This window comes from Arachis ipaensis, chromosome B9 (genome assembly GCF_059453495.1).
Source record: "Arachis ipaensis isolate K30076 ecotype BB chromosome B9, ASM5945349v1, whole genome shotgun sequence".
NCBI classification, from domain to species: Eukaryota; Viridiplantae; Streptophyta; class Magnoliopsida; order Fabales; family Fabaceae; genus Arachis; species Arachis ipaensis.
Genome location: NC_142444.1, coordinates 7,676,205 through 7,702,295, shown reverse-complemented (window position 1 = coordinate 7,702,295; position 26,091 = coordinate 7,676,205). Strand labels below are relative to the sequence as shown.

Here is a 26,091-nt window from a genome sequence, read left to right as displayed (position 1 = left end):
GTTTGGTCTATTCGATCTAATTTTGGGCTGAATTTTTTGAAATTAGTGTCAAAATTTTCGTTTGATGAGTTCTATCCTAATTTAATATAATATTCACATTTCTAATTTCTTTTTTAAAATTTAATTTATTGACTAATTATTTACTAATTTAACAGGGTTTATAAAATACAAATAACACACCGTATATAATATACTAACTTAAACTTAATTTTAAATAGAAATAAATAAAGAAGTTTTTAATTTTTTATAAATAAGGAGATGAGGATGATGATGGATGAATGAATGTGATTGGAGTCATTGATGAGTTTCACATGATGGCAACTGCTATAGTGCCTTAATTCAATGTGCTAATATATAAAAACAATATAATCATGCCTTTCGGTCGGCACCTCTAATATTCTTTAATTAACTCTATAGGACTTTATAAAAGATATGAAACAAATCGTCAAACTAATAAGCAAAACAAAACATGTATGAAATAAAGTTAGTATTTCATCATTCTCCTGACATTTTTTTTTCTTCCATACAGAAAAGCTTATTGTTCTTTCACTTTATTTGGCAAATTTAACATTCCTTAATTATAAAAACTTTCACATAATTTTATATATGTTAATTTTTAACACATAGATTAGAAAAAATTGGATTCAAATATATATTCTATATATATATATAGAGAGAGGGGGGGATAGATATTAGATATATACCATGCTTTTCTCAATGCAAATGCATGTATAAAAATATTATGTTAAAACTTAAATACAGCTAATTTTATATAAAATTAATAGTTAAAAATCGTTAAATAATTTAACTGATTTTGCTAAAATTTTTTTACCAAAATATTATTATACGTGATGCTCAAAATTTGTTGAGACTTCTCCCAACAAAACTTATGCCAATATCTCACGTTTCTCTTTTTAAAAAAAAAAAAGATCACGTCAACTTTTTTTTTTTTACAAAAGATAGAAGACTCGAATCCGTAATTTCTTAATTGAGTATGGAAAGATTATGCTATTTAAGCTATAACTCATTGGATTAAGATCACGTCAACTTAGCCAGTAGACATATTTATTTCTACATATATTTATTATATTATTGGTCATCCAAATTTATAAATATACATATCTTCAACATATTTTTATATTCAAATATGCTGTCTATTTGAACGTGATGCTTTTCTGAATACATATAATTTCTAAACAAAGTAATAATTTAAATATTATAGTAGTTAGGATGGATATATTATTTTTGTAAATACAAATATTATATTTGTCGTTAATGCTAAAAAATTAGTTAAGACATCACAAACAAAAACCTCTCTGACCTCTACATATCTTGCACTCTTATACACGCATGCACGTTGCTCAATTCTTTCATTAACAAAAACATTGTAGCCACCATGCATATTTAATTATTTATTATTATAATTATCCATATTTAAGACAAAGCTAGCAATTTGTATCACATAATAGTAAGCTTGGAAGTTTAAAGTGCAACACATAATAATAATGGATAACAATTTTTGGATTGTGTTTGCGATAACACCATTTTTGATCTTCTTCTTCTACAAGAGGAGGAGTAATAATAAGAAGGTGAAATCAAAAGAGAGAGATGATGATGAGGTTCCATTATTAGGGAGTCTTGGATGGCCACTTATTGGAGAAACCATTCAATTTGTTTCTTCTGCTTATTCTCATCACCCTGAGACCTTCGTCGATAAGCGCCGCCACTTGTAAGTTCTTCCACATTGGTTCCATCATGTGGTAGTTTCATTGCTCTCTATATTAGGGTTCTATTATTATTAATTTGACTAGTCCAAGAAATTAAACTTGTGCCTGAATATCCTATTCCGTCCCTGACAATTATCTCGAAAAGATAACGAGGTCAAAATTTTGGGATTGATTAACACTGTGCAAAAAAAAATAACATTGACTTTTTTTGGCATAGAAATCTCGTTGTTCTTTCGAGGTAATTGTAAGAGATCGAGTTGAGTTTTTTTTTGTTAGAGACCTCGTTGTCTTTCGAGGTAATTATCCAGAGCTATTTTAGATTTTTTTCTTGAAAAAATAAAATAATTCAAAAATAATAATTTTGACTTTATAAGTTTTATCACTTCATTATGAATTCTATTAGTAGTAATTCGTTTAATTCAGTTCAAAACTTTATGATCATCTCCTTTAGTTTAGATTCTTTTTTTCTGAAACAAATGTCATGGATATAGTTTAGATTTATAATTTAGGATTCAAAATTTAAAATTTAGCTTATTTTATTATTTGTTTATTTTTTTATTGATTAATTTTTATAAGGTGAAAACTCAACTGCAAATAACTTCACGTAAAGTTCATAACCAGATAAGAGATAACATGCAAATGTGTTTGAAGAATTGAGAATTCTAAGCTAACAACTATATGTAATAAACTCAAACTCTTTCTATATATTCAATAAGAATGATAAAAAAAAAAATCTGACGGGTCTCACCGATAAGAATAAAAAAAAAAAAATAAAAAATAACAAAAATAAAAATTTAGCCCTAAATCATTAACCATTGTCCATTGGTGAAATGTCAATGATACAGACGTTATAGAATAATAAGATAACATAAGATGATAGGTTGATTGAGAGAAAGAGGTTTACCCGAGAAAGATGAAAACTTGGTAAGTGGTAAATAGTAAATTCTCTTCTTTGATGCTTGTTGAAAGCTCTGTTTTTGTTTCCCTCTATGCAATCCTCAAAGCTCTGGTTTTTAGTTTTTACCCGCTTGCTTTGCAGAATCCTTTGATGAGTTTCCACGAATTCTTTTGCAATCATTTTTTATTCTGTTACGGTTTTACCCCTCAAAGCTCTGTTTTTTCACTTTTTAATTATTTTTTTTTTTAGAATTAAGAATGCGGCTCGTACCTAAAAATTTTTAAGTGAGAAAGAAGAATTACGCCATTTGGACCGTAGCTTATGGGCTTCACTTTTTAATTTCTATTTGGTGCTATGGTTGTAGTTTTCATTACCAAAAAAAGGTATAATATCCTTATATACTAAGATATAGGGCTTGTTTGGGTGAACTTTTGATAAAAGATCTTTTTTCGAGTTATCTTTTTTTAAAAGATCTTATAGAGAAGTAAAAGTAATTTTATGTTTGGATATCTCATGTAAAAAGATCTTTTTATCTATCAATTATGTTTGGGTATAACAATATAAAAGTACTTTTTTGTTCATTTATTACACGAAAAACATCTTTTTTTTAAGGAAAAAAAATCTTTTAAAAAAAGATGTAAATTACAGCTTCTCAAAAAAGATCTTTTTTTTATTTTACTAGTGCTTTTACTTTTACTACTAGAAATTTGCCAAACACGTTAAAAAATAAAAAAAGATCTTTTTTCATTGAAAAAAGATCTTTTTTTAACAAAATAATGGCGCTCAAACATGCACGTAATGATCAGAATTCGTCATGTGTGTATTGTATTTTTAAGATGTTATCCATTTTTTTTAATATCAATTGATTATATAAAAGGAATAAAAGATATAAAAATCTTATATATCATGCTACTTTACAACATTAATGGAACTAATTTTTTTTTAAGAAAAAAAATCTATTTTCATTTTTTTTACCCCACAGTTACTTTTTTTTTTCTTATAAGGAGCTTTTTATTTTTTTTAATCATATCAAAAGAATTGGTATCTACTTTCATTATTTTAGGGTACACCTTTGAATCGGTCTATAAAAGAAATTCCCAATTTTTTTTCTGACAATTTTTTATTTTCAAACTGAAAATTTTTTTTGTTATTTTTAGTTTATGTATAGTTCTATCTATCTATAGAATTATTTGGACTCTTATAAATAAAAAAAAGTAGTCACTCATTATTTAAAATGATAGTACAATAGTGTTAAAATTAAACTTAGTTTAATAATCTACATCTATACAATGGACTTGTTTATTTTCATCATCACTACAAAATGCTTACAAAGTTATTTGAAAAAGCAAAGTTAAAGGGAAAAAAATTTCTTAATTAATTATAATGTAATAAAAAAAAGAAAAAATACAAAAATTAGTGATCATAATAAAGCATACAAGTTACTCTACCAAACATTTTATAATTGACAAAAGTAGAATACTAAATAATAGAATTATTATAAAATTCTAGAGACATTAGTGTTATGGATTTCATAGAATTATAGAGATCTAGCTAGTAAGTAAAATACAAAAATATATTTATATATAATCTTAATCTAATTAGGATGTAGGGTATTATTCCATATCCTAATCGATCATCCAAATCTCTTGCTACAAAGCCTTCTTCAGCCTTTGCCAATTCTTTTTTTGTTGTTTCAAGATTAGCATCTATAGCAATTACCTCTGCTTTTGCTTTCAGGGTCTTGGCTTTTTCTTCTAAATCAACCACATTAGCCTTAGGGCGTGTGTGGTTGGGGGAATTATAAATAATTCCTAGGAATTTTAAGATGAGAATATCATATTTTCATGTTTGGTTCAAAATTTGAAAAGCTATTCCTAAACAAGTTTGATTCCAGAGAATCAAAATACCATCATTTCAATTCCCACCTTCTCCCTAGGTATATTTGATTCCCATGAGAATGGAATCTTAGTAACAAAGTAATACTTGAACTACACACCCCCTTAAGCTTTTTTACCTTGGCTGCATTCTTAAAATAGCTCAAAGCAGATTTAACATGTGACTCCAACCAACTCAAATCATCAAATCTAATCTCAACTTCTTCCCATAAATCTTGTAACTCCATATAAGCATGATCACTCTTCATGTCCTTTACTTTCTTAGTCTTTAGAAAATGCAAGAGTAATGTTGTGAATGAAAGTTGATTGAACCTTTGGCTCCTTTTTCTCTTTCTATGGCTTTCAATAAGAGAAGGGTTGATGTGCGGAAAACGATCCGACACAAAACTCACCGGCAAATGCACCGGGTCGCATCAAGTAATAAAAACTCATGGGAGTGAGGTCGATCCCACAGGGATTGAAGGATTGAGCAATTTTAGTTTAGTGGTTGATTTAGTCAAGCGAATCAAGATTTGGTTGAGAGATTTGTGATTTGCAGAATTTAAATTGCATGGAAAATAAAGGGAATGGGTAAATTGCATTGAATTTAAAGAGAACTGAAATTTAAAGTGCTGAATCTTAAAGAACAAGAAATTAAATGGCAGAAACTTAGAACGTAAGAAATGTAAATTGCAGAATCTTAAAGTGCAAGAAATGTAAATGGCTTGAATTGTAAAGGGAATTGGGAGTTGGATTTGCAGAAATTAAACAAGGAAAAGTAAAATTGCAACAAGCATAAGAGTGGAAGATGAATTGGATTGAATCGGATCTTGAAACAGAAATGTAAATGAGCTTGAAAGCAGTAAACAGAGAATGTAAAATGATGATTCAGATCTCAGGACCCAAGAGACTAGATAACCAAGTCTAGATCTCAATGCCTTCCTAGATCCAACAAGAACAATTGCAAAGGAATTGTAAATTGTAAATTACAGAGAAAGTAGAAGACAGAAGCAATTAACCAAAATGGAAATTCAAATATGCAGTAAAATGAAACAGAGAGATCTCAGGATGAGATTGAAACAGATTTTCTTCAATTCTCCAACCCAAGATCCAAGACAAGAAAAGTAAGGAGTGCTGGGCAAGAACAAGGAAGAAGAGAGATCAATTCTCCTCCCAAATTCCCTTGAATTCAAACAACAATGCCAAAAAATGTAAAGTGAGCTCTCTACTAAGTGTACTCATCAAAACCGAAAAGAAAGGCTCTCCAAAAACTTAAATCCTATGCTATTTATACACTTTCTTCAAATGGTCTTCAAGCCTTCAATTGGGCCTTTGCTCTTGATGGAATTGGGTTGATAGAGGCCTTGGTTGATTGCTCTTAGAGTTTGGAGAAGAACCGAAGTGAACCGGGTTTGGAATCATGTAAGCTTGAGTAAAAGTTTGAGTAAAAGTTTGAGGCAAACTTTTACTCAAACTTTTCATATCAGCCACCCCATTTTGCTGCTACCAACGTTTGAGCTAAAGTTTGGGGTCAAACTTTTGCTCAAACGTTGGCTCCCCCTTGCACACTCATGGCGCCAACGTTTGCCAAAAAGTTTGAGGCAAACATTGGGGCAAACTTTTGCTCTCCAGGGTGTTGATTTGTGATGCCAAAAGTTTGCCAAAAAGTTTGAGGCAAACTTTTGGTCAAGCTTTTTGCCCAAAAGTTTGCACAAAAGTTTGAGGCAAACTTTTGGTCAAGCTTTTTTGCTCCCTGGTTCATTTTCACTTATTCCAAAAGTTTGAGCTAAAGTTTGAGGCAAACTTTTGCTCAAACTTTTTGTCCTCTCTTCCTTCTAGCCATTCCTTCTTGCTTCAACCTTTCTCCAAGCTTTCTTCACCTATCATTAATAAACCAAACACATCAAAGCTATGCTCAAAATCATGAGATATTCATTCTTTCATAATATGTGACAATTATAGCATAAAACCTCATGAAATTGTATTAATTCATCTATGGTTGATTAAATCAAAGGAAGCATGAAAATCTACCCAATTGGCTTGCTTATGGCTCAAGAAAGTGCATAAATCAATTGAAAATAAAAGAAAAAGGCTAGTGAAACTAGGCTAAGATGACTTGTCATCACAACACCAAACTTAAAGCTTGCTTGTCCCCAAGCAAGAAACGAATTATGCTCAGAGGTTCTTTCAATTAAGACGGATTGAAGAACAACTTGTAAAGTCCTGTGAGTGAAGTGATTAAGTAACAGTGGGGTGAACTCTAAATCATATGCTCATGCAAGGGCTTCAGTGCTCACTAGTCCTCACATATTGGGAGTCTTAGATCTTAGGATTTTCATCCAAATGGTATCATGGAGATCTCTTTATATGTAATCACCTTGAAGCAGCTTATAGTTTCTTTGCTTTGGCCTTGACTCTAAGTGTCATGTCTCAAAGCGGCTCTTTAGATAAGCTTTCAACCAATACTCCTAAACCAGTTGGTTTTAAGGTATTAGGTGTTAAAGCACCTCTAAGGATTTACTTGCTCAAGCCTCTTTCTTTGACACAACTCAACCACAAGCATTTACTAGGCTAACAACTCTTTGAGTTTTGTTTCTTCTTTCTTTTTCTGGCTAGTAATTGATGCTCAGAGCCTTGGGCCATGTTCTTTATGTTTTTGTATTTTCTTTCTTTTCTTTTGTTTTGTTTGCTGCTTCTTGAATCAATAAATTTTTGAGAATCTCCACAATACTTCTTTGAACTTCATATCCTGCCTATGAGCTCCCATGCAAGTTTTCATAAGCATGCAACCTCAATACATAATCATACAACTAGAACCGCCACTTCTCCTAATCTTTTGCTTGCCTCAAAATTGTTTAATTCCTCAATCCTTCTTTTCAAAGAACTTTCATGTGATGCATTTTTTGAATATTGAGTGCAAACAAGTTTTGAAGAGAAAAATGTTGTGAATGATCAAGCATCTTGCTTATTGAATTTCAGAAAAAAAACTATACTAAACAGACAGATAATCAGGGAAACAAAACCACTCTCAATCATAGCAGTGTTTGTTGTAAGATAATCACTTAACAATACAACCTTTTGGCGTTCGCTTGCTTTACTCCTCATTACCATCATCACTGATCCACACATTCCTCTTTCATCTCTTTGGTTGATGATGCTTAATCTCTCCAAAAGTTTGTATGGTACTCTGCAGTGATATTGAAAGTTGCTTGTTCCCCAAGCACTTAGAAACAATGGTTAGTCTGCATGATTTATTTGTGGGCCTTTGAACTTACTTTGGTGTGAGAACACCAAACTTAGTACCTTGCCAATGGTTTTCATGCATCAAATTTAACCATGTGTGAAATTTTTTTCTTTTTTTTCTTCTTTTTTTTTTAAAAGCAATAAAACTGAAAACTAAGAAACAGCGAAATAGTTAACTAGTTCATCCAATATGCTTGAAGCTAGCAGTATGCAGAGAGTGAGAATGTGTTTAATGATGAAATTTTGGTGGAACACCAAACTTAGAATCCTTCATTCTCCCTTAGATTGTTTTGGTGTGCAACACCAAACTTAGCTTCTTGCAATATAGATAAAACTAATTAACCTTTTTATTGAAATAGTTATGAAAAGAAAACTACCTCAGGTTGGGTTGCCTCCCAACAAGCGCTTCTTTATTGTCATTAGCTTGACATCCTCCATTCTTTGATCATGGAGGTTGAAAATCTTGTTGCCTTTGATTTTCTCCTCTCACCATGGACTTCCTTCCGGTCTCCTCCATTTTTTTTTTGATGTACTTCTTCAGAAATTCCAGAAGTGGAAAACTCTCTCCTGGTTCATGTCATACAACCAAAACAGCAAAGATACACAGAGCACTCTGTAGCTTGAGTGCAGTGAAAGTTAGTAGAGACAAAGTCTCAAACAGTTAGTGTGCAAGTTAGAAATTAACAAAAATAAAGAAAAAGTGCTTAATCTAAACCACCACCTTACTTAATCATTGTCAATCTAATCAATCTCCGGCAACGGCGCCAAAAACTTGATGTGCGGAAAACGATCCGACACAAAACTCACCGGCAAGTGCACCAGGTCGCATCAAGTAATAAAAACTCACGGGAGTGAGGTCGATCCCACAGGGATTGAAGGATTGAGCAATTTTATTTTAGTGGTTGATTTAGTCAAGCGAATCAAGATTTGGTTGAGAGATTTGTGATTTGCAGAATTTAAATTGCATGGAAAATAAAGGGAATGGGTAAATTGCATTGAATTTAAAGAGAACTGAAATTTAAAGTGCTGAATCTTAAAGAACAAGAAATTAAATGGCAGAAACTTAGAACGTAAGAAATGTAAATTGCAGAATCTTAAAGTGCAAGAAATGTAAATGGCTTGAATTGTAAAGGGAATTGGGAGTTGGATTTGCAGAAATTAAACAAGGAAAAGTAAAATTGCAACAAGCATAAGAGTGGAAGATGAATTGGATTGAATCGGATCTTGAAACAGAAATGTAAATGAGCTTGAAAGCAGTAAACAGAGAATGTAAAATGATGATTCAGATCTCAGGACCCAAGAGACTAGATAACCAAGTCTAGATCTCAATGCCTTCCTAGATCCAACAAGAACAATTGCAAAGGAATTGTAAATTGTAAATTGCAGAGAAAGTAGAAGACAGAAGCAATTAACCAAAATGGAAATTCAAATATGCAGTAAAATAAAACAGAGAGATCTCAGGATGAGATTGAAACAGATTTCCTTCAATTCTCCAACCCAAGATCTAAGACAAGAAAAGTAAAGAGTGCTGGGCAAGAACAAGGAAGAAGAGAGATCAATTCTCCTCCCAAATTCCCTTGAATTCAAACAACAATGCCAAAAAATGTAAAGTGAGCTCTCTACTAAGTGTACTAATCAAAACCGAAAAGAAAGGCTCTCCAAAAACTTAAATCCTATGCTATTTATACACTTTCTTCAAATGGTCTTCAAGCCTTCAATTGGGCCTTTGCTCTTGATGGAATTGGGTTGATAGAGGCCTTGGTTGATTGCTCTTGGAGTTTGGAGAAGAACCGAAGTGAACCGGGTTTGGAATCATGTAAGCTTGAGTAAAAGTTTGAGTAAAAGTTTGAGGCAAACTTTTACTCAAACTTTTCATATCAGCCACCCCATTTTGCTGCTACCAACGTTTGAGCTAAAGTTTGGGGTCAAACTTTTGCTCAAACGTTGGCTCCCCCTTGCACACTCATGGCGCCAACGTTTGCCAAAAAGTTTGAGGCAAACGTTGGGGCAAACTTTTGCTCTCCAGGGTGTTGATTTGTGATGCCAAAAGTTTGCCAAAAAGTTTGAGGCAAACTTTTGGTCAAGCTTTTTGCCCAAAAGTTTGCACAAAAGTTTGAGGCAAACTTTTGGTCAAGCTTTTTTGCTCCCTGGTTCGTTTTCACTTATTCCAAAAGTTTGAGCTAAAGTTTGAGGCAAACTTTTGCTCAAACTTTTTGTCCTCTCTTCCTCCTAGCCATTCCTTCTTGCTTCAACCTTTCTCCAAGCTTTCTTCACCTATCATTAATAAACCAAACACATCAAAGCTATGCTCAAAATCATGAGATATTCATTCTTTCATAATATGTGACAATTATAGCATAAAACCTCATGAAATTGCATTAATTCATCTATGGTTGATTAAATCAAAGGAAGCATGAAAATCTACCCAATTGGCTTGCTTATGGCTCAAGAAAGTGCATAAATCAATTGAAAATAAAAGAAAAAGGCTAGTAAAACTAGGCTAAAATGACTTGTCATAAAGGGTACTTTGAACATGATTTCTCTAGTAGTTGAACATAATCTTTCTTCGTTTTGCATAATCCCTTGAAACTTACTAACGTACTATCAAATGAAGCATTATTATCATTGAGATAAACTTCGGCAACAATGATGCATGTGTCGTTTACAAGAAACCCCTTTTCAGGGTGAAGAAATTTGTCGATATCCATGAACGATGAACAACCAATTGTAGCATTGCTATCGTTTAAGTTGACGGTAAAATCATCTGAAAAATTGACAGAACTAAATTTATACAAGATTTTTACACTTTCCGATAAACATGGCCTTAATAATATTAATACACTATATAAATAGTTATATGAAGAGATGAAAGCATGCAGGATGGAATGATGGATGGTTATGGATGATAATGTTCATATATATATACGTCTTAACTTTCGGAAATAATAGGGGGTTAATAATTTTACTATGAAAATAAAGAATTGATTAGTGTTAATTTAAATATAAGATAAAATAAAAAGAAAATTGTTGGTAACTAACTTACCATTTGTCATTGTTCTTGTCATTTTTTTTTATCATACTGATTAATTAAGGACAACTTGAAGCTTGAATGTTTGAATCGGAACCATTCATCAGGAAGATTAACAGAATCCAGAGCAGCCAAATAAATTGACAAACATGCACAATCGTCTTCCAGTTCGAGCTTAAATAAATCGTCCTCATACTTGTCCTTTTCTACGTTGTTGTCATCAAATTCTGGAAATATAACTATCCTCCTAAACATAATTCAAAAAAATTAAAACAACCCCAAAATTAACATATGTAGGAATTAATTCAATATTGCAAGCACCGTACCAGGGATGAGGACCAGCGAAGAATGTTTGAGAGTAGCGTTAGAGTAGTTGTTGACGGTCCATGTGAACTTCACAGTTGTGACCACCATTGCATTATTTTGAACCTCCATTTCGTTATGTTGAGAAGTAAGGGTGCCAATCTTATTTATATATGTGAGTGAAAGAATAGGAAAACAAAAGAAAAAATGAAGAAATTTTTATTGATCGATTGAATTACGAAGGTAAAACTAAATATATATAAAGCATTGTTAACGAAAGATAAAAGTAAAGATAAGATAAGATAAGAAGATTGATGGTTTCAGTGGCTAAGAGAAAGGGGGGTTGAATCTTAGCCCCCTTTTTGCTTGATAACCCTTGCTTGACTTAGAGGAGACTTTTCTGGTTTTTGCTCATCACTTTACACGAGACTTTTTCTTTTGTCTCGTCCCTAGTCACGAGACTTTTCTTTTTGTCTCGTCACTTGGCACGAGATACTTTTGGTTTTTGCTCCTGTGCAGTAGAAACAGAAATGTAGAAGAGGAGAGTAGAAGATTACACCCAGATATATCCTGGTTCAGCTGCTAAGTACAATGCAGCCTACATCCAGTCTCCATCACAAACATGATGGAATTTCACTATAATCAATCTGATTACAAACTGTAAAGTGCTAACCCAACTTACAAGGGGATTCCCACAGAATCATGAAACACAACATAGATGAACAAAGGAACTCTAAGACATCTATGGCTTTTTCTTTTAATTTTGCACTCTCTGCCTTTTTCCGCTCTATGGCTTTTTCATACAAACCTCACTGTTTGCCTTTTTCCATGAGACTCAAGACATGACAAAATTAAACAGAAAAATACAAAACAGAATACATTGAAGGAGAAGAGAAAACTGTTAGCTCAGGTAGCTCTGAGAATTCTGTGCCTTGCACTCTCAAATCTTACTCCTTGCTTCAAACAGTGGTTGTTCACCCTTATTATAGACGAGGGAAGCCTCCACTTATTGAAGCCAACAACCGAACCAACTTCTTCCTCCTTCAACAAACAGAACAGGTTCGGCCACATAGAGAGAGAAGAGATAACCATGCAAAACCCAACATGCAATTACCTCTAGTCCTTTCTTGATCATCACCCTTCATCAATCCGAGCTCTCCATCCTTGGCTTGCTCTCCAAGATGGATTTCTGGCCCTTGATGCTTCATGATGATGATGACTTCATCTGCTTCAATCTCTGCCTCAACCATCACTTCGCCACTCTAGCTACTTCCTGTGGTGGTTGAGCAGAATCAAAGACAAGCCATGCTTCAAGAATCTCCCTTGCTGGCCGAATCTTCATCTTCCTTTTTTGAGCTTGAAGAGCTCAAGATTACTTCACCAAATCTAACCATATTTGGTGAATATTTTAGTTACAGCTCATTTTTATTTTAGTATGTTTTCTTGCCATCATTAGCTTGATGGTCTTGATGCATGCAGCTTCTTCTTTTTCTTGGTAGATGAGCATAGCTTCCATTGTTTCCTGGATAATGACCGAAGAAGAAGAAGGAGATGAGAGAGAATAAACAACTTGGAAGAAAAAGCAATTCAATGTAATAAACCAATTAGTTGGTAAAAGTTGCTTTTACTTCCCTTAGAGTGGCGTGTAGCATTGATGCCTTCAATCAAATCAATGTCACATTCTCTCTCATGTTTTCAATGCATGTAATAACTTCATTTTAACAAAATTTGAATTCCACTAGAAGTGGATTCCGTTGGAAGCTAGAAGCCATATATTAGCTTTCTCTTCATCTTGGTTTCGGACCAAGTTTGGAAGCATTCATCAACAATAATATTGGGCTTTGTAGCATTGTAATTTAATCTGGCCCATTTAGTAACATTTGCTTTCCTGATGAATTTTTTTCGAATCATGCATTGAGCACATAAGAAAGCATTTATTTGGGCTTGCACCAATAATATTCATTCTGGCCCAATTAATAATTCAGCCTCATAGCATGAGAAACATATAGCAAGGCTTATTATTTGACACAATTGGGCTTAAACCAGAATTTCATTTTCGGCCCATCTCAAAATCTGCACAACAAAATTATTAATTAAGCAAATGTGAATTAAGATCAAATTAATAATTTTGTAATTAAATATTTCAACAATGTTTGTTCATCATCAAAATTAAATAGGAGTTTTCCAAACTCATCAATCTCCCCCTTGATGACAAACATTATTAAAATTAAAATGGAAAGAAATTTAAAGGTTGAGTAAAGAATACTCCCTTTGAATTTGAATTTTTCTCCCTTTCTAAATGTCACATAGCTCCCCCTTAATGTATGCTTATTTTACCAAGAAAAGCACTAACCTGTAACATTTTAATTAAGCTTCAAAAATAACATTATTTAGCATATTATGTGATGCTAAATGCTTGATTTATGAGCAGTTTTAAATTGATAATCAAAACTCATTTGATATCATAAACTGATTTACTGCTCAATCTTTTACACACACCAATCAACAAGAAAATTTATTCAAATATTTTTCTAAGTAAGATATCAGAGCATTATTATGATAAGAAAAATATTTGAAGCACATATAGTCAAAACATGGCAGTTTTTATGCTTTCCATAGTTTAAAGCAACTGCCAAAAAATTAAGCATATTAACCAAGATTAAACAGAGTTTTAATCATGCATATACATTCATCACGGTTAATTATCAACCATTCTTCATAAAACAAATGCATTGTCAAATCATTATTAAATAGTATCTGCAAACACAATGCAATTTCAATATTATCATCAAGCTATCATCAAGCACCAAATATAACAAGGGTGATCATGAATTTTCAACAAAAAATTTCATCCCTATTTTCTATTTTCTCCCCTGTTTTTCATATTTCAATTTTCAGCTTTTCTCTCCCTTTTGTCATCAAAGGGACATTATGTACCTGCAGCAAGAAAGCATTGGCAATATAACAAAATACTCATAAGATGCCAAATAAGTCAAAGTGTCAAGAAGCAGTGAGTATCAAGTCATGCTACTACAAAAGAAAGATTGAGCCTAATCATGCCAATATCAAATAACATAAAACAACGGTCATCAATTATCTGATAGATGAAAAGCAGAGTCCTCAGCGCCTTCTTCACTATTATCGCCAAGATCCTCCTTAAGAGTTGCTAACATCAGGCCGACCCTTTCTTTGCAATTTTTCCAAGCTTTCTCGCTCTCAGAGGCTTGCTTGCGAGCCTCTTTGTGAGATTGAATCATCATGCTGCCATGTTTGAGAATTCACCCAAAATTTCTTTGATGGATTTGACTGTTTTGGAAGACTCTGGCCGAGTCTCATGGTCACTGTCTGATGCCACAGATTTGCCCTCTTTGGTTCCCTTAGTCGCTCCTCCTCCTCGGATTGAGGATACTTTGTTCTCTACTGTCTCATTCAACAGATCAACTTTAAAGTATTCAAAAATTTTTGTTAAAAATATATCATAACGCAGGTTAGCCTTTTTGGTGCTTCTAACAGAATCCCACATATGCCTGATTATAATATAGCCAAAAGATATAGGAGTATAGGTAACCAAATCAAATAATATGAGACAGTCAGAAAATGTTATTCGGTTGTGTGAGCCGCTTTGGGGAGTCAAAATATAGGTGATGATATGAGTGCTATAAATGACCAAGCATGGCAACATTGATTGATGCTTGAGTGTTGGTCGAAACAATTTATCTAAATTAACTAACTGAATCTTCACTTTCATAAATGTTGCATTCCTTATTTCTTTTTGAAGCGCATTAGCGTTCCTCCTACAATTCCTCAAAATCATTAGAAATTGAATGAACATTTACAACTACTCAACAATCAACTAGTTTTTTTTTTTTTTTTCTTAATTAAGAAAAAGTGTTCAAGAACCCATTCAATATTTGCATTGATAGATTTGTATATCATGCAAGATGCAGATATGGGAAGGTGTTTAAGTCACACATATTTGGAAGTCCAACTATAATTTCAACAGATGCAGATGTGAATAAATTCATACTACAAAGTGATGCAAAGCTTTTTGTTCCTTCTTATCCAAAGTCTGTGACGGAGTTAATGGGAAAGTCTTCTATTTTGCTTGTCAATGGAAGCCTTCAAAGGAGAATACATGGACTCCTTGGATCTTTCTTCAAGTCTCACATTCTCAAGGCTCAGATTACTACAGATATGCATAACTATGTTCAAGAATCCATGGCAAATTGGACTGAGGAATCCCCCATTTACATACAAGATGAAACAAAAAAGGTTAGCTTTCATTTTTGTGATGGAATTTCAAGTGTGAATATGAGATGTGGCAATTTTTGGACTAAGTAAGATGTGTGATATGAGATTCATTTTTTTTAATTAAATTTATTTAATTTTAATATACTATTATTGTAAAAATATTTTATACATACATTCAAGTGTGCATAATTTTTGGATTGGAATTTCAAGTGTGAATAGTTAAGTCAACTGAGTACTATGTATTTGAGAAGATTCATTGTATTAGGATTTTTGGATTAAGATGTGTGATATATATGATATTCATTTTATTTTTTTTATTAAATTTAATTTTAATATATTATGATTGTAAAAGTGTTTTATACAAACATTCAATTTTATATATAATTACGTTGATAAAAATGACTTTTTTATTACATAAATAATCATTAAAAAATAGATATAATTAAATGATTGTGTAAAATAATTTACTATAATTAAACTCATTTTTTACTCAATGTATTAGTTTAAATCTTATAGGAGTAATTAAATTATCATTTTTATGCATAAAAAATTCAAAATGTTGTGATGTATGTATTTTTAATGGAAGTATAACTATGTTAATTATTAATAAAGTTATAGTAAATTTTTGCATATTTTGATAATTAATTATATTTAGTTGGTGATATTTTATGTAGAATTTTAAATTTAAAAAATATTTTAAGATATTTATTTATAATTTATTTATTATTTTATTATTCCAGTTAAATTATAGTTAGGCTAGTTGAACTAATAAATTAATGAATTAGTGTCTAAAGAAATTCAATAATCGATTTGATGTTCAATGTTGTAAACTTTTATAAATAATAAATTTATCAACTTACAAATAAGAATGATTATTTGCTTTTTTTATTTTGAAATTTTAATAATTACTTAAAGTGATTATCTACGTAAAAAGATTTTTACGTAAAGATAATAACTAAAATATTAATATATGTTATCTTAACTAATTTAATTAAGTATATAAAATTATTTAATAATTTTTAACTATTATATATCTTTATATAAAAACATTTTTTTATAACTTGTGACGAGGATTTTAACCCAACCCAACATTTTGTGCATGTGTTCATATGTCTTTCGTCGGCAGGTCGGAATTTATGTTCAATTTTATGGTGACTTAAAAGAGAAGAGTTCCCAAAAGAGGACGTCACATAAAACGAAAGATGCTCATTCTCACTAATTTTTATGTATGTGGCATCATTTTCTATATACACAAGTTGGTTATGTATGTAAAGATGAAAGTTGTAAGAAAAAGTTAGTAATATGTAAAACTAATAATAATTTGAGTGTACTTGTCTTTTTTTTGGTCCTATTTATGTTAACAAAAAGAAATCTAGCTAGTTATCTTTATGGAATTATTGATAGTCATCATTTTTCAAACAAACATGTTTACAAGGTACAATTTTTTTTTTTGTCACCAGATTGCCTTTCAATTATTAGTGAAGGCATTGATTAATTTGGATCCAAGTGAAGAGATGGAGCTTATAAGGAAATATTTTCAAGAATTCATCTCTGGCATTATGTCTTTACCCATAAACCTACCAGGAACTCAACTTCATCAATCTTTACAAGTAAGCCCATCCATTTGTGGTTACTTTCACAAGTTATTACACATAATACTGTTTAATTTGTTATGTATTACCCATCTTATGTATATATATATATATATATATATATATATATATAATAAATTTTAGTATTACTATGCTATGGTGACTACCGTGATTATGCTTAAGCAATACTTTTTAAAAAGCGTTGTTTAATAATAAAAAATGTTACTTTAATTTTAGTAACACTTTTTGAAACACTATAGTTGCTGCAATCACCGAAACATATATATAAAATATTTTATATTTATAAAATATATATATGTTGCATTTTATATAAAAATGATATGAATACTTAGTGTCACATAACTTGAATTTCAAAGGAACTTAGGGTATGGTTTTTACAAATAAAAATGTATTATATATAATATCCTTTAATAATGTCAAAGAAAATCCGGGTAATAGTGATTCATTTTTGTCTTCAGGCAAAAAAGAAAATGGTGAAATTAGTGCTAAGAATAATCCAAGAAAGAAGAAACGGTGGCATCACCAAAGTTCCAAAGGATGTATTAGATGTGCTTCTTAATGATTCAATTGAGGAATTAACAGATGATTTGATAGCACATAACATTATAGATATGATGATTCCTGGAGAGGACTCAGTGCCACTTCTTATCACATTAGCTATCAAGTATTTATCTGAATATCCTGCTGCTTTGCAACAATTAACGGTATGACTCTTAATTAAATGACAACAAATCATAATTAGCATTGCTCAATTTAAATTAAAGTATACTCATCACTCATGATCATAATAGGCTATATATTAATTATTAGCTAAAAGTTAGTGTATTTCTTATTAAATATAAAATTAGAAAAAATGACTTAAAAAATAAAAATGTTATTCGTACACCAAAATCAGCCACTAAAATTAGTTACTAATGTATTTGTATATAAATACATGTGTGGTTTAATTTATGTTTAATGTGTATTTATATTCTAATATGTATTTTATACTATATCTGACTTTGACGGCTGCTTTTAGTATATACGTAGCATAGTCGTTAAAAAAATATTGTATAGATTCTTTTACTATACTAGTTTGTTAAAACACTTACTATAAAAAACAGTTTTCTGAATAATGACTTGGTATGATTTTCTTACGATTCTCAGGAGGAAAATATGAAGCTTAAGAAACAGAAATATCATCTTGGGGAGACCTTGTGTTGGAGCGATTACTTATCATTGCCATTTACTCAATTGGTAAGGCAAAAATGGCTACTCATAAAGAGAGAAAAAAAAAGAGTTTAATTATTACTCTATTAGTTTCTATAATTTTATTAAATTTTCAATTAGATCTTTTTAGTTTTTTCCAATTGGATCCCTACACTATTTTTTATTTTGTAATTTAGTTATTTTTATATCAAAAGTGTTAAAATTAACAAAATATTTTTTCTAAAATACATGCGGTCAAAGATATACTTAAATTTTTAATTATGAATACTTTCGTTTGCGAAAAAATATTCAATTAACTCTAAAATTTTTTACACTAACAATGACCTAATTATAAAATTAAAAGTAGTGTAGAGACTTAATTTAAAAAAAGTATAAATAACTAATTAAAAATTTAATAAAATTATAGAAAATAATAGAGTAATTAAATAAAAAAAAATTAGTCCACAATTTTTAACTAATTATTATGTGTTCTACTTATATAGGTTATCACAGAAACTTTGAGAATGGGAAATATTATAATTGGTGCTATGAGAAAGGCAACAAAAGATGTTAAAATAAAAGGGTACTTAATACCAAAAGGGTGGTGTGTTCTTGCAAATTTTAGATCGGTTCATCTAGATGAAAAAAATTATGACATCCCATATCAATTCAATCCATGGAGGTGGCAAGTAAGAGAAGCCTCTACTCTTTGCTTATTTGTATAAATTTCTTTGCTTTTATCTTATGTTATAAGCTTTTAAATGATACATTGAAGAAATTTCAGGACAAAGAGTTAAACAACTGTAATTTCACACCTTTTGGAGGTGGACAAAGACTGTGTCCTGGACTTGAATTAGCTAGGCTTGAAGCTTCTATATTTCTACACCACTTTGTTACTCAGTTCAGGTAACAACAATAATATAGAGAATTTAATATACTCCATTTATTTACAGATAAATTACATAAAAACCTCCGGGCTTCGTGAAGTTCATTATTTATTTATTTATTTTGCCAAAAAAGACAGTGAAATTAAGTAAACATCAATTTATTAGAAGACGCTAGTATTATGTTTACCATGGTGTTTAGGTGTTATATTTTACAAACGTGAAGAATATTATTACTTAAATCTCAAGAAAAGTTACCATATATTTTTAGAAAGAGACAAGAGTCAAGTTGAGTTCTAGGTCTAAATATCCTTTACTCCAGCTTTTTGAAACTTCTACTTAACTAAGAAATAAGTAGTTAGATGCTAGCGTTGAGTGATATTATGGACAAAAAAGATTGGCATTCAATGAAGGTTAAAACATTTAAATATTGTTAGTGATCTTAAAATTTAATTTGACATGCAGATGGTATGCTGAAGAAGATACAATAGTGAACTTCCCCACTGTAAGAATGAAAAGGAAGATGCCTATCTTTGTGAAGAGAGTAGAATCTTGAGCAGTGTTGAGCTGCTCCAAAAACTCAAAATGTACCAACCATGGAAAGAACTACGCATATCAGCAAACTTCAATCACAACCAATACATAAAAAATTTATAAAATATAAAAAGGAGAAAAAAAAAAGGAATTCTTACATATAGAAGCGATTTTAACACTTGTCACATCTACAAAAATGTTAGTGAAATTCTCTTTGCATGCGAGTTTCATAACTTAAGTAGTTTTCAATTCATGAATCTTCCATCAAGCAATGTAAAGCCTTCAGCTTATTTTGCCCCAAGTGGGATCAAATTTCGTATGGAATATTACCTTTGACAGCAGGCAATTTCATTTTTGGCTTCTAACTTGATATTGAATTCATCTACTCGATATTTTTGTGGTCAACATCAATGATAATTTTGATGCATTAAGAATAAATATATTACATTATCCTTCAAATCAACTTGGTCGCCTCTTTTGTACTGTACAAATAAATTTTTTGCGCTGCACCAAACAGAGGCTTAAAGGTAAACAGAGCAAACCAAACAATCATGTACAGTTTAACCTGTGTTCAATTTGGCTTGGGTTTTGAACACCCCTATCAAAATTTCTTCAGGGACGGTGCTTTGGTCCATTGCTTCCACCAAATTTCTCTGGTTCAATAAAGGAATCACAAGAATCTGCTGCTTCCACTCCTTAATTTTTATAGCTTATGATACCTCTCTGCCAGTGGGAATCATCAACTTCCGTGTTGAAAATGAAGCTGGTAAATACCGTGGTTACGTCTCTGGCAAAGTGACCAAACAAAATGAAAATATATGATTCAGCTAAATCACAACCATTGCAATAATAAATAACAAATCATATATAATTTACTCCCTTATATTTAGCTTTTCTTTTTGTCAATTCGATCCTTGTATTTCAAATAGTTTTTCATCAGTTACTGCCAGACAACAGAATATTTCGGCCAGTTTGAAGGTGGAGCCAAAATGAAAACAATTTGAAGTGTGGTGGACCAAATTGAGAAAAATAAAAAGCAATCTATCAAAATTAAAACTGTTTGAAATATAAAGGGCCATAAAAAGAGATTAAATTGAAAAAGCCATTAAGAGCGAATAATCAAAATACCTAATTTACTGAGTAAGAGTTTAATTGATGCATGGTGATAGAAAGTAATGACAAGAACCCAATGACCATGGAAAACAAATATGTCACTCAAAGTGGTAAGAAAAGGATGTAAATTACTTGAGGTAAGGAAGAGTCATGTGCTTCAATAGGGACGGGTGCCGAAGAACATATTCCCTCCATTCTTCTTTGCTTATTTTACCATCATTGTCAGTATCAGCATCTTGAAATGTCTAATAAAAAATGGGCGAAAAAGTTATCCGATGGAAGCATTTTAAAATTATCAAAGACGGAAGAAAAATGCTGCTGCACATCTTTTACCTTATCAATAATGCTTTCAAGAACTTCATCTTCCAAATGCATGTCACATTCAGACATTATCGCAACCACCATTTGCCTAACCTGGAAAATGTTACAGGTTAACAGAACAGTTCCAAACATTGATAAGATGAAAATTTTGCAGAAACTAATGTTATATAAAATAGTGAACATCTCTGTAACTACAACTTTTTTTTTATATCCATGGATTTGACAAACAGAAGCTACTACCATCAGAATTATTCGTCATAAAAATCCTCAAATCCAACCAATACCGCACTAAAAAGAAAAAATCAACATACTATTATCCTATGCTGACAGAAACAAATTTAGGCCAATAACAATTTCATAACCTGGACATGCCAAGATACTCACTTCTTCCCGCTCGATATATCCAGTTTGTCTCAGGTCATACAATCTAAAAGCAACTACAAGCAAACAACAAAAGGGGTCAACTTTCCATAAATAAGAATGAAATTAGAATCGGAGGTATGAAGAGTACGTCTTAAAAATGCTTACTGAAGTCTTACAATCAATTTTCTTTTCTAAAGAAGCATATGGATGAAAGATACTGAGAGCATGCACAAATTCCTCAAATTCTATAACACCATTTCTTTTTTCATCGAAGAGATCAAACACCTAGGAAAGGTCATAAATCAAAAGGGCCCAGATTAGACAAGTCAAATATAAAAACTCAAAAAAGAAAAGAAAAGAAAAGACACCACATCTTTCAAAGAGTTTTTCTCAGATACAAAGTGGCGAAAGGATTTCAAGTTATTGTTTTAGTTCAAGGGTTACATTGGTAAAAAAGTATCAGTTCGGAAGTGATATAGAAGTGAGTTGTGTGAACCATAAAACATTATCATATGGTGGAAAATTACATTCACCATTTTTATTCAATGAAATACTTGTGAAAATTCTGATTCCTTGAAAGATGTTTTCCATGCAACTTAGATTTTCCTTTCTTTTAATACAACAAATAGGGATAAGACTAAGAGCAAGAAACCATATTTAAGAGAGGGGGGGGGGGGGATTGGGAAAGGTAAAGAGAAATGAAACGACATTAAAGATGAATTACCCTATCAAGGAAAAGATTCTCGCCAACTGGGGTCTTCAATAGTGCCAATTGCAGCTCTTCCTTCAAATAACAAAAAGAGAAGTATTACTGGATGCAATCTAACCACAAATTCAACAACATTGTTCAAACAAAAAGTGTAATAGTCAACAAAGATATTTCAACAAAAACTAAGAAACTACCAAACAATGCACAATATTGGCAGCAAAAAGATATCCCAGACAAAGTTGCCATTGTCAAATATTTTCATTGAAGCTTACCATACTGTACACACAATCAATACAACTTCATGGTTAAATATAGATACATGTTTTATTGAGTAAATTAGCAAATTATTTCTTGAAGTTATTCTATCAATAAAATTTAATCCTTGAATTTCAGTTATTGTACTTATTAGTGCTGAATTCACAAGAACTGCATTATTTTTCATATCAAAACACAAAAATTTGCTTTGAGCATCCCACTAAGGCCAAGGTACAGCGGGCTTAAAAAGCACTCATAAAGAGCCTATAAGATTTTCTAGTTTCTACCGTGTTAAACCTCACTGACAACAACTTGATACAACGGTGTGAAAATTCAAACTAATTCTTGACATCAATGGATTAAAGTAAACCTTCATTTTTGTGTTTTAAATTGTAAACATCATGCCCAGTAGTCCTTAAATTTAATAAAGAGGGAAAAGTTGCATTGAAGTCCTTAAAGGATTTTGCTCAAAAGAACAAATTAGAATAGTGCACTAATTTAACGAATAAAATATCGAGCAGACAAGTAGTTAAAAATGAATTTCCAAAAAACAGAAAATTATCACGAACAAACTTGAATAATAGATCCAGACAATGCAGAAATTACTGTAAGTACCTTGTGAATAAGTCCATCATCAATAATTGAGCTACTCAACTTCTTGAACAACTCACGCAGCGCCTCAATTTCATTAACCGTAACTGAACAACCAAAGCAACAGAAAATCAATCATTTCCGGAAAGGAAAATAAAAATTACATTTCCATAACGAACCAAGGCGAAAGGAATAAAACCGAATCGAATCAAAGAAAAAGAGAAGAAACGAACATGGAGAATCCTTGGCGAGGCGAAGGATGTCATCAAAAGAGCTAGGGATCTGGTTTTTCTTGCTTTGCTTGTTGCCATGGAAATCGAAGCAACCAGCTAAGCTGACAAACAGAGCTTCAACGATTCCGATAAGCGGAATGCACACCGCACAGAGTGTTTCACCGAACGTTAAGCTCGATCTCTGATAGATCCGTTCATGAAAGCACAGAAAGAGAAAGGAAAATGGAATCGGTTATTTTCCCGGAAAGCAAAACAGATAACGGAAAAGTTGAGAAAATTGAATTACCAGAGAAATTGCGGTGTCTGGGTATTCCATATCATACCAGTGTCAATGTGTCATAGGAGACTTTTCTTTTTCTTTTTTATTTTTATTTGTGTGGTGTGATTGAAAGGGATAAGAGAGATTCTGCGTGGCAATACTGGGAATTTTATTTTAACGGAGAAGAGAAGAGATAAAGAAGAAACATGTGACTGTTACAATGAATCAATGATTGTTATTTAATAATCATCTGAAACGCATAAAAAAAATTTTAAAAATAAATAAATAAAATCACGTGACTGTGACTGTGATTATGATGTGAACGTGGATCCCCAGAACTGGTTTGACAGGAAGAAATATACGGTAAGTTTTCATGTACAGTTTTGACTTTAATTTCTATTATTTTTATTTAATTAGTATAAGTTACATTGTTATCCTTGAAAATTTTGATTATATTCATTAAAATGTTTGCATAATATATATATTATATTGTTAAATAGCAAATAAAAATAATATGCCAACAAGTTATAACTCAAGAGAAAAATGTATTTTTTAAATTTTTAGTTTTTAATCAATTTTTTTTAAATAATATTATTTAATTAATTTAAATATTTACTTTTATAAAAAATTATTTATTTTTTATAAGAAATTATTTATTTTTTAGTTTCTCTTTTTTCTAAAAGTTGAATGATGGACAATTTTTAAAAAGATATCTAGTTGTACTGATAATTCAAATGACATATTCTTTTCATATTTAGTCGCGAATTCGAGTCTTATTCCTATTTTTGGTAAAAAACAATTAAGAGTAATATAAAAAATTTGTCTCACATCCAAAAAAACAAGAAAAAATAAGAAGTATATAAGATAAAAAAATCCAATGAATTAACAGTTACACTTAAATGTTTTAAGTTTGATATAGCGTATTCTTAGGTACTCTCGTTTAGTTCTTTCTAAAAATATATATAATATTTGGTTTTTTTATATTATAATATCATTCTATGTTTTTATATAAAAAGATTAATTGATATTTAATTTTTGGAGAAAATTTAGTAGGATTATCCACCAAAACACGTAAGAACAAATTTTTGATGATTTGTTGAAAGAATAAAAGGAAATCTAACAAAGCCACATAGATTAAGCATGGGGATTAGCCGCTGAAAATGAAGATATAGATTAGGTCCGCGAAAGCAGTCGGCTAATGACGTGATTAATTAATATTAGTAAAAGAATAAACTATTCTTGAATGAATAATTGAATAAAGGTTGCCATTTAAAAGTATTATTAATTAAATTAGTGTTCATTGTTGATCCACGTGGTTGGCAAGCAAAGGCTTAGATTTTGTCGCGATTTATAGCAGTTAGGAGTTAGGACATGCTTTTATTTAAGATTAATGATTATGATTAAGATTTTGTTTTGTGCTATTTAAGGAATTCCAATTGTGTTACTTAAAGAATACCAACAACTTGCTAATTTAGGTCAATCAACGTTTTCATTTTTTTTTTCGACATAGACATTTCTATTAGCAGTTTTAAGTTTTGACCATTTAATTATCTTTAATTTAAATTTGTTGAAATAAAAAATCTCTTGTTGATAATAAATTAACAACTTTATGTTCTAAATTTTGTTTTTGTATACATTTAATTGGTTCAATAATTTATTTATTAGTTTACATTTATTATATATTTTAATTATTTATAAAAAATAAAATAAAATAAAGAGCATTAGAAATGGAATACTGTTTTTTGGAGAAAAAATTACAAGAAGAAGCAAGCAATTTTATTTTCAATTATTCAGGTGGCTTTAGCGTATGAGAGCCAATTCCGAAAGGATGACCAAGAAGGCAATAACCTTAAACAATGCAAACTAATTAGGTACGAATTATCTAATGGGGGTGCTAATCAATTATTGGCATTTAAATAATGTGTCCTTATTAGTTGACATAAGCTTTGCTTCAATTCGATAACACGATAACTTGTGGGACATGATAATGTTTATTTATTGTTAACAACTTATTGTTAGCAACATACTAAACATACTTTAAAGTTTAAAGAGTAAAGACAATGATCGTCTTGATTTTGAAAACGATTTATTTAATAATAGTTGTTTGGTTAATTTGATAAGACTTTATTTTTCGTAAATAACTTATTAAAATTAACTTAAAAATAACTCTTAATAAATATAAGTTATAATAATTATATTTGGTAAAATAATTTTAAAATTTAAAATAAATATAACGGACATAAGTAAAAATAACATTTTGATTGACAATTGAATTTGACATTAATAATTTAATTAAAAGTAACTATAAATATTTGTTAAGTTATAAAATTATACTAGATTTTTTTCATTTTGTTTAATAAATACTGGTTAATTTTAAAAAGTATATCTTTAAATGATTTTTAAAAAAGTACCTTAAGTTTTTAAAACTATAAATATTATATAAGTACATAATTTTTTTGATTTTCTAGACACAGAATTAAGTGATTAAATTTTATTATCAAACGAGAAAGTCTAGGGAGCCAATGGCCTAAGCTTACAATGTGTACAATGAAGGTTTAGAAAGTATTAGAGATATCATTATTAGTGTTACGTTATCCTGTCAAGTTACGTTTTTGGGATGAGTGGTGTCAGGACATGGTATAAGAGTTTTAGATGCAGAAGGTCAAGAGTTCGAACCTTGGTGAATCCAAAATTAATTTTTTAT

General features: G+C 30.7%; 3 protein-coding genes across 3 annotated transcripts; 1 reads left to right on the top strand and 2 right to left on the bottom strand.

Moving 5' to 3' along the window:
• Window positions 1-1,505: 1,505 nt before the first annotated feature.
• On the top strand, window positions 1,506-19,935 carry LOC107618558 (3-epi-6-deoxocathasterone 23-monooxygenase CYP90D1). Its single transcript, XM_016320651.3, has 8 exons — window positions 1,506-1,729; window positions 15,021-15,345; window positions 16,785-16,934; window positions 17,396-17,641; window positions 18,084-18,173; window positions 18,629-18,814; window positions 18,910-19,031; window positions 19,475-19,935. The coding sequence occupies exons 1-8, from the start codon at window positions 1,506-1,508 to the stop codon at window positions 19,563-19,565; spliced, it is 1,434 nt and encodes a 477-aa protein (XP_016176137.1). The 3' UTR covers window positions 19,566-19,935.
• On the bottom strand, window positions 4,177-11,205 carry LOC148543647 (uncharacterized). Its single transcript, XM_088497928.1, has 5 exons — window positions 11,097-11,205; window positions 10,920-10,997; window positions 10,267-10,506; window positions 4,622-4,878; window positions 4,177-4,398 (listed from the first exon to the last, which is right to left on the bottom strand). Exons 1-5 carry the CDS (start codon window positions 11,203-11,205, stop codon window positions 4,177-4,179), a joined length of 906 nt encoding a protein of 301 aa, XP_088354054.1.
• On the bottom strand, window positions 19,936-23,624 carry LOC107618559 (calcineurin B-like protein 10). The gene is made up of 9 exons (XM_016320652.3): window positions 23,415-23,624; window positions 23,129-23,309; window positions 22,920-23,002; window positions 22,065-22,124; window positions 21,517-21,625; window positions 21,362-21,414; window positions 20,990-21,070; window positions 20,789-20,901; window positions 19,936-20,330 (listed from the first exon to the last, which is right to left on the bottom strand). Exons 1-9 carry the CDS (start codon window positions 23,442-23,444, stop codon window positions 20,240-20,242), a joined length of 801 nt encoding a protein of 266 aa, XP_016176138.1. The 5' UTR covers window positions 23,445-23,624; the 3' UTR covers window positions 19,936-20,239.
• Window positions 23,625-26,091: the final 2,467 nt, after the last annotated feature.